Source organism: Phyllobates terribilis, unplaced genomic scaffold, assembly GCF_046119375.1.
Source record: "Phyllobates terribilis strain yellow unplaced genomic scaffold, ASM4611937v1 Scaffold_4__5_contigs__length_816908805, whole genome shotgun sequence".
Lineage (NCBI taxonomy): Eukaryota > Metazoa > Chordata > Amphibia > Anura > Dendrobatidae > Phyllobates > Phyllobates terribilis.
The window spans coordinates 93,521,046-93,531,045 of record NW_027362764.1 but is presented as its reverse complement, the minus strand read 5'-3'; the positions used below and the strand labels follow the sequence as shown (position 1 = coordinate 93,531,045).

General features: G+C 43.8%; 1 protein-coding gene across 1 annotated transcript in view; it reads left to right on the top strand.

Moving 5' to 3' along the window:
• Positions 1 to 10,000, top strand: part of PARD3 (par-3 family cell polarity regulator) — a 693,471-nt gene that overhangs the window by 493,512 nt on the left and 189,959 nt on the right. The window contains exon 23 of the mRNA XM_073676896.1: positions 1,881 to 1,997. Within this exon, the coding sequence (XP_073532997.1) occupies positions 1,881 to 1,997 (117 nt within the window). The remainder of the gene's footprint in view (positions 1 to 1,880; positions 1,998 to 10,000) is intronic.

The window sequence follows — 10,000 nt, the reverse complement described above, 5'->3', positions numbered from 1 at the left end:
CAGAGCAGGGACTCTAATGTCATCTATTGGAAGTGGCAGTCCTATAAGTCAATACCAACCCTTTAAAGAGCCTTTCCACATGACTTGGTAAAGCCAAACCAGAATCTCTAATTGCAGACAGCCATGTCGGGGTTTCTTGCCCTTCGATGAGGAGTAAAGTTTCTTCGTAAGGAGACTTGTGGTCCATTGCATGAACTATAAGTCTGTATATACCATTTTGCTGCTCTCTTTAATGATAATTTTACCCTTTAGACAACTTAGAAAGTCATAGTAACAATATGGAACGCAATAGGAGCTTTGTGACCATTCCTGTCAAAGGCATAATGGCGACCATATTGACTGATAACCAGGTTTCGAAAAAAAAGTTTGAGTAGAATTTTTTTATCCTGAATGAGCATGGCAATATTAATGAGAATGTATTGCCTATATTTCTGTACCAACAAAAAATTTAGAAAAATATATTTTTTCTATTCTGCTTTGTATTTTTTTTTTTTTTAATTTTCTGTACATTGCCATCTTGCCTCAGCTACTGTTACCAGCATTCGGTTATGCTTGACAACACGTGAGCCATACACATAAATAGTTTGGAGATGTTTATTGACTTCTATGGATGTGAGCATGCTCTGTATTCTGTGCAGAGAGCTCTGTGCAGGGAGGGGAGAGAGTTGTGCCCATCGTCTATTGTGAATGGTGGATCCTGTTTTATCTGTGTCCTGCCATGATATATACAGAACAGGTGTCGGCCTATTATGAGATTTTGTTGTCACAATAAAATAACTGCAAGATTTCAGGATTTTTGTTGCATAAAGATGATGATATGGAGTATAAAATAACTAAAAAAAAAAATAAAAGAAAAATACAATGTGTATAAAATCTTTGTGTAGACACTAGATAATCTACTGATACATTCCTTTAAAGGACTTGATTTTTTAATTTTCTTAGTGAGGAGTATCGTACAGTTCCTTCTTGAAGTGTCCTGATTCCATTGTAAGTAGGTGACATAAAGGCTTTGCAAGTGTAGATTCACCTTTGGATGTTTAGGAATTGCATTGTAAGCAATTCTCTAATATGCCTATAACCTACATTTCTGTGTGTGCATGTAATTTAGGCAATAGTCCAGGGCATCATTTGAGGTTTGCTTTCGAGAGCCATCAGCAAGAGTAACAATCCCCATGTGCAGCACCTGTACCCTGCTATCAGAGTGCAGGTTGCTTATCGATATTTTGACAGCTTGCACTGAGCAGTGTGAGATCAGCAGCAGGGAGGAAGGACACTGATGAGCTGCCAATTAGGCTAGGTAGGTGGAGATTCAGTTTAAATTTCCATAAAGGATTGCACCACTATTTTTGTCATGGATTTTCAATGTAAATACACCAGTCTAATCAGGTGTAAAAGATCTTATGTTATAATGTATACAGTTTGGTGAAATCTGGTGACAGATCCGTTTTAATCTCAGGAGTCTGCAAACTGTCAGTCTATTGCAAAGGAACATCTTACAGAAGTATAATGCCTGTGCCGGTATCTCAGCAAAAAGTGGATCGTTGTTTCATGAAATTTTGCTTTATCACCTGTGTCCTTGTATGGTAGCAGCTTCTATATTTTTGACATTTTTGATATTTTGCGGCATTTTATTGTCTATAAAATGTGCAAATCTTGGGTTGTACCCCTATAGCAAGCATGAAACCCATTTTATCTAGAGTTCAGCTTAGTGACAAGTCTGTGGAGTCTGCTGATTGCACTGTGGCTAGGATGATCCTCGCAGAAAACAGCAAGCGATGGGAATGGTAATGGAGCAACAATGCGTAGTTAGCAGAGAACTGGCTCCGCAGTCACTTTCTCATTCCGCAGACCAGTGTTAGAATTCCGCTTCTTCTTGACAGGTTTGGCAAACATCGAAAAGATGACAAGATTGAACACAGGGGATCATGGAAAATGAAAATGCAAGAAGCCCACCCTTCAGAGGATGACAGGATGCGAATGAAGCAAGAACAGGAGAGGTAGACTTCAACCGCTGCTTAATTAGCATCTTCTCTAACCAGGCAGCATGCCCGCCTTGTGTCACACTGAAAGCTATTGACATAACCTTTATAGAATCACCATACAAGACTTTTAAAATATCACCTTATTTGCTGCAGACTCGTTTTCCCTCCTCATTTGTGCATTTTAACCCTTTGTGTGTGTGGTCCCATTTGCACATCTAGTTTGTGCAGTGCATGGCACGTAAATAATGTTCAATAGCTTTATGGTTGGTGTCAGAAATCGTAGCAGTGACGATCTTGTAGGCTGCAGTATCGCTTGTGAGCAGCAGATGGGAGTGTAGAGCCCCACCATGTTTTCCTGTGGATTACACTAATTCTGTGGAATTACAGTTTATTATGGCTGCATGAGACGTGGTATTGTGTTACGGCGTTAAATCTGAGCCTGTGCATGGTGCAATATTAGCATCCTCACATTGCATGTAAAGAAGTTGCACTAATACTTTGCAAATCATTTACGCGACTCGTAAGATTCCTATTTATTTTTTTGCTTGTGCTATTTCTTCATGTACTCGTTAAACTCTAGTGGATAACACCTGTCGTGTACAATACCTGCTTTTGACAACTGAACAAACGCATTGATCATCTGTCACAATTTATCAAAAAGGCGATTGTTCCTTGCAGAAGAGAAAATAAAAGGTTTCATTCACCTTAATAGGATCCAGACATTTACATGGTGAAGATCAGAGGTGAATAGAGTGCTAACTTACTTTCTGCATGTGGACATTGATGTGGATGGTGATTTGGATCCACATTATGTCCCTATGACAACACTAGAATCATAGAATGTTAGAGTTAGAAGGGACCTCCAGGGTCATCGTGTCCAGCCCCCTGCTCAATGCAGGAGTCACTAAGCCATCTCAGACCGATATCAGTCCAGCCTCTGTTTGAAGACTTCCATTGAAGGAGAACTCACCACCTCTCGTGGCCGCCTCTTCCACTCATTGATCACCCTCAAATGAAAGCAGAAAAAAGGGAGCCTCATTATAGACACTAAAGATGGCCATACATATTGGATGACTGTCAGCTGAACAATGCTTCGGACGATCGTTCGCCCGACGGTTATTTCAGTCAACTCTCCCATGCAATGGAGCACTCGCTGGGTTTGAGCGCTCCTTTGTTATCTAAGGCGCAGATGACAACGTTGGCCAGCAGCTAACAATGCAATCGGCAGTCCGAAATCGGACATGCTCGATCGACCTCTGTCCCAGACATCAAGCGCCCGGTGCCCCATACACATTAGACCGTCGGCCAAACCTGTCGATATCGGCGATTTCATCCAACATTAATCTAATGTCTTCAGGGGCTTTTAGAGTAGATGTGCTAAAGCACCAGACTGGAGGAGATTGCAGAGCTGCTTTTAACGTAGGACAAGCCCTAATATAGCGGAAATCATTTCTAGACTTAAGGAGCAAATGTACAAACTCCTTTTATATGCAGCTCTGATTATTAATCCAACCAAGCACGAGGAATTTTCATTTTGTACAAAGAAAATGGCACGGCATTAGAGGAAAGTCTGTAGAGTCTGCGGACAAGTCGTCGGCTGAACAAATCCTTATTTGGTAACCGAATCTTCAGTTCTTCTTTTATGATAATTTTACACAATTGGAATCTTACATTCTGTAACCGGCACTCGGAGTATTGTGCGACATGACGCTCCTTCCTCTTAGCGAATTCCACATATGAGCCCATGTAATAGGATTACACTACTTACTTATTTAGCAATTGATGAATGCAATGATGGGAAGTTCTCATGTATCCTGTGCTGTATTTGGAGACCACAAATATAAGTTGCATTTAATCTGGTTTAAATACAATTTTTAAAAAGAAAGTATAACATGACATTTTACATGCGACAGTGCAAACCAAAGGGTATCACGGTGGCTCAGTGGTTAACTTTATTGCTTTGTAACGCTGGGGTCCTGGCTTCAAATCCCACTATGGACAACATCTACAAAGCATTTGTATGTTCTCCCTGTGTTTGCGTAGTTTTCCCCTCACACTCCAAAGACATACTGATAGGAAATGTAGATTAGCCCCAATGGGGACAATGATGATGATTTAATGTCACTATATACGGTAAGCGAATAAAATAGCACCAAAAAATTCACAAAAGGCAGTCCTTTTAACAAGTTTTGCTTGATGATAAGACTTGAGAACTTGAAGACTTTGTTGCAGCAAGCAGATAGAGAAACAACTTGGATCTCTAGTCAGTGACTGTCTAGTGCAGGGGTCTCAAACTCGGCTGGGTATATGGGCCGCACATGGAAAAAATTTGAATTTGGGGGGCCGCATTCTTTGTTCAATGTGACATTTTTAGTGATACCATTTTTTTTGTATACACCTTTTGAACATTTTTGCCGTGTTTATTTTTTTATGGCTTGGGTCGTTATGGATGTGGCGATAATAAACGTGCACTTTTTTGTGTTTACTTTAGTTTACATATAAAACAGCATTTTTAGTGCCCAATATTTTTTCATGCTTTATTTTATTTTTTATTTTTTTTACAATTTTATTTCCCCCAATTGGCCACATACAGTAATATTGTCTTACAATTAGCATCATATAGTAATAATGGAAAACATCTTGTAGTAATGTTCCCCATCCAAGTCCCCATCTTGTACTAATGTGCCCCATCCAGGTCCCCATCCTGTGGCTATGTGCCCCATCCAGGTCCCCATCCTGTGGCAACGTTCCCCATCCTGGCGCCCATCTTGTACTAATGTGCCTCATCCAGGTCCCCATCTTGGGGCTATGTGCCCCATCCAGGTCCCCATTCTGTGGCAATGTTCCCCATCCAGGTCCCCATCTTGTGGCTCTGGTCCCCATCTTGTGGCTCTGGTCCCCATCTTGTGGCTCTGTGCCCCATCCAGGTCCCCATCTTGTGGCTATGTTCCCCATCCAGGTCCCCATCCTGTGGCAACGTTCCCCATCCTGGAGCCCATCTTGTACTAATGTGCCTCATCCAGGTCCCCATCTTGGGGCTATGTGCCCCATCCAGGTCCCCATCTTGGGGCTATGTGCCCCATCCAGGTCCCCATCCTGTGGCAATGTTCCCCATCCAGGTCCCCATCTTGTGGCTATGTGCCTAATCCAGGTCCCCATCTTGTGGCTATGTGCCCCATCCAGGTCCCCATCTTGTGGCTATGTGCCCCATCCAGGTCCCCAAGTTGTGGCTCTGGTCCCCATCTTGTGGCTCTGTGCCCCATCCAGGTCCCCATCTTGTGGGTATGTGCTCATCCAGGTCCCCCTCTTGTGGCTCTGTGCCCCATCCAGGTCCCCATCTTGTGGCTCTGTGCCCCATCCAGGTCCCCATCTTGTGGCTCTGTGCCCCATCCAGGTCCCCATCTTGTGGCTCTGTGCCCCATCCAGGTCCCCATCTTGTGGCTCTGTGCCCCATCCAGGTCCCCATCTTGTGGCTCTGTGCCCCATCCAGGTCCCCATCTTGTGGCTCTGTGCCCCATCCAGGTCCCCATCTTGAGGCTATGTGCCCCATCCAGGTCCCCAAGTTGTGGCTCTGGTCCCCATCTTGTGGCTCTGTGCCCCATCCAGGTCCCCATCTTGTGGGTATGTGCTCATCCAGGTCCCCCTCTTGTGGCTCTGTGCCCCATCCAGGTCCCCTCTTGTGGCTATGTGCCCCATCCAGGTCCCCATCCTGTGGCTATGTGCCCCATCCAGGTCCCCTCTTGTGGCTCTGGTCCCCATCTTGTGGCTCTGTGCCCCATCCAGGTCCCCATCTTGTGGGTATGTGCTCATCCAGGTCCCCCTCTTGTGGCTCTGTGCCCCATCCAGGTCCCCTCTTGTGGCTATGTGCCCCATCCAGGTCCCCATCCTGTGGCTATGTGCCCCATCCAGGTCCCCTCTTGTGGCTATGTGCCCCCTGTGTTGTTCTTCACACACATAAAATAGAAAAAAAAAGATGATTCTCACCTGTCCTCCGTTCCCTCGGCGGCCTTCCTGCAGATGTGGCCCACAGGCACCACAGAGTCCGACCCCTTGACGATCCCGACCTGGTCCAGGAGGAGCCGCCGACAGCAGCGCTGCATTGCCGCACAGAGACTGTCTCCCAGCACAGCATTTTCAATGTCAGCCGCCGGCCAATCAGAGGCCAGCAGCTGACATCTGCATATGGCAATGACGTCATACTCGCTGCGCCGACACGCAGATATCAGCTGCTGGCCTCTGATTGGCCGGCGGCTGGCATTGAAAATGCAGTGCTGGGAGACAGTCTCTGTGCGGCAATGCAGCGCTGCTGTCGGCGGCTCCTCCTGGACCAGGTCGGGATCGTCAAGGGGTCTGTGCCTGCGGGCCGCATAAAGCAGCCTCAGGGGCCGCATGCGGCCCGTGGGCCGCGTGTTTGAGATCCCTGGTCTAGTGCCACCTATACACATCAAAGTCGTCTGAACCCACCGATTTCTGGAGTCTCCTGACAAATCATGTCCAAGCAGATAAGGATTTGGAGGATTGAATTTAATCCTCTCTCTTCATCTCTCTTCATAGGTAACACATGAACACTCGGGTGAACTGAGCTTTCATGTGTACAGGGGATTTAGGAGAGATCTGTTGGCTGAAAGTTGAGCACCCACAGACACTAGTGTAAAAGGGCTTATTGAACTTGGAGCAGTTGGCCAAACGGATGTCTCTCTCATCTTCCCCATACTTGTGCTCAGTTCATCTGAGTGTGCGTATGTTTTCAATAAGAACAACGGAGAAAGTTACTGCCAAGTCTTAATTTTTAATAGGACCTGGTTGACCATCTAATGTGTATGGGCGGGCCTACCAATGGTAGCTGCTTATCTCACAAAGAAACAAAAAAGTTGGGCTGTAATTCAAAATGCCTGATTTTTTTTTCCCCCAGAACAGATAATGTTGAGGGAGAGATCAGGCACATTAATTCGCGATGCCTGATATTACGGTTTCCCCCAGGAGATTAACCCCCACGAGAGGTAGGCCACCATATACATTAGATCAGGGTTCCCCAACTCCAGTCCTCAAGGCCCACCAACAGGTCATGTTTTCAGGATTTCCTTAGTATTACACAGGTGATAATTGCATCACCTGCACAGGCAATAATTCCATCACCTGTGCAATACTAAGGAAATCCTGAAAACATGACCTGTTGGTGGGCCTTGAGGACTGGAGTTGGGGAACCCTGCATTAGATGGTTAAATAACTGGTCCTGCTGAAAACTCGCAGGCTCCTTCAGCTTTAATCTGATGGGTATAGAGGCCTTAACATTAAAGGTGCATTTACACTGCAAGATTATCAAGAACGAGTGGTCCTAGAAATTCTCGATTCGCGATATTTCTGCAGTCTGAACAGGTTGACGATCACCAAAAGACCAAAAAGATAATCATCCTCGGCAGCACGTGGTCCTGTGAAGACAGGTTCTGTGCTGCTGAGAACAATGTCTGCCTATACGCACTGAGCGACCAATTACTGATCTTCAGTGCACATCTGAAGTTGGGCCAGTTTATTAAACAACTGCCAATCTGCAAAAAGCAGGTCAACTGGTGCAAACGGGGCCTTTTTCAGATGCAAGATAATGATGGAAGAAAACTTACTGCAATAAGGATAAAATTAAGAGGCAGGAAAGCGAAGAAGAAAAGGGGGGAATAAAAGAATGGAGGGTGGAGAGGTTTGACGTCTTAGTCATTCTTTGAGAGTCAGGGGAGTTTCGAAAAATGACCCATGGTGGTTTATTTTTATAAGACTCTTGCTTTTCTCTTTGCACGTTACGGTTCTAGGCTTTCAGGTGGGGTTTATGTAAATTTGTATCCTGATGGCAATCCTCCAGCCTTGCTGCCATAAATAAGTCCATCCAGTGAAGCAGCCCCATGTAAACTGTCTTTGTTAACACCATTCTTACCAAGTGAGGCTGAAGCGCATTGAAATCAGGAAGCGTTAATAATCCCGCTGGTATTCCTGCTCAATTAGCCGAACAAGCCTTGTGCAACGTCCGGTGTGTATAGTTGCCAGAGTAAAGTTATATTTAATTTGATTTTAATTGCGGAGAAAAGAGCCATTCTTTGTTCCCGCTTGCAGACAGCTCCGTCGTATTGCTTCATTTACACCGTGAATAGAAACCCCCCCCCCCCATCTATTGTCCATGGATAACTTCGTTCCCTCTATTGCGAAGTTCATTTAGGATTGTCCATTTAATGCATATTTTCCTTCTCCGCCAAGCCTTATTTCTTTAATGATGTAATACTTCTGGGAAATGGGTTGGCAATAATGAATTTACAGTGTGCGAGCAGCATCAAACAAAAATCCTGTGGGGGCTGGAGAAGAAGCAAATGGTCCATTAAAATGAAAATCAATTAAGTCTACAAATTTTATAGAGAAAACACCATACCCCACCCTCATCCTTCTAATAATAATGATACGCTTACAAGTTGGTTCTGCCTACACGCCTTTAATATCAGCTTGTATTGATTGAAGACAGGGCAAACATATTAATGATGGTGCTGGATACCATTGATTGAATAAAAGGGCTTTTTCGTGTATCCATATCTATTATTTAAAGCCATCGAGGCTCTCAACAGAGAGTGAGAGATCCAGGCACTAATCCCAGAACTAACATTCTTAAAGGGGGGTCTCCATTTTTAAGATTTTATTTGCTTACCTGTTAGGGGCTCATTGCTTCGGATAATAAAAAGGGACCACCTCTTTGATGCTTACAGTGACGGTCACAGAGTCATACAATTGTATATTCCCATTGCCATAAAATGATCTCAGTATTTCCCCTCGTGGAAAAAACGGATTTTTGGCTTTCTCTTGATAATCCCCCAAAATCATTGTAACCATCGCACAGTTGAGTTTTCAGGCAGTGTTGTCATAAGCCTGTGTTTTGCATTATCCCCAAAGTTATAAAAGCTCCATCACATATTTTTTTTAGCTAGTCTCAAATGAGATACAATATTTGACATTTTCTTAAAGGGATTTTCCTGGATAGATTTTTTTTTTCTAAAGACAGGGAATGATTTTAAATAAAAACAAACTAATCACGTGGGTATCACGTAATGCTCCTGGATCCCTTTCAGTCTCCATTTTCATCCCTACATCTGCTCACATGTTGTCTACCCACATGACCGCTGCAGCCAATCACTGGACAATGATTGGCGGCAGAGATTACTTAGGGAAGTAAACAGAAACCAGTGGGGACCCCCCAGAATAGTGAGGAAATGAGCATATGAGTAAGGGTTATTTTCTAAAGCTTTTTTCCTGTAGAAATAAATGTTATTCTTGAAACCCCCTCTTAGATGCCCAACCTACAGATATATGGCCTTTCTTCTTGGCCTATCCTGAGATGTGAAAAATATTTCACAGTTCTCTTTTGGAAGATATATATATTGTATCTGTCTGGGTATCAACTTTGTCATGAGCAACTGGAGTCCTTGACAAAATTTTTGGAAACTAGGGGGTGGACACGTGAATATCTGACTCTATGGTGTTACTTGGTTCTACACTTTTCTTTTCTTAGATCTCTACTTTTTAATTTTTCCCACAGGAAACACCAATAAACAGTTGTGTAAATTAACATTACCAAAACTTAAAGGAAAGTATCTACAAAGCTATTAGGTATTGTTCCGCTAGAAAACAAACCATGTAAACTCAGTACAATTTGTGATGATATGTGAAAGCCTTCTGCCCTTATTGCACTTGCATTATTCTTTTTGCTTTTCTTACCAGGATACTTCCACACAAAATCCATGATAATTTTCACATTCAACTGTGAAATGCATAGTGTTGTCTGTCTCTATTAGTGAGGTGATTTCATTAAAACATTGTCTTGGGTTTTCCATCAGTGACAGCCGCTTGCCTGGCTGAGCTTGTATCTCTGAGGCAATACTGATCTCTGATGACACGTATGATTCTCGGGGTAGCGGTAAGTTTTCTAGGAGGCTCATCTCTCATATTTTGGATATGAACAGATGGAGTAAAAACCTGTTCTAACTATATGG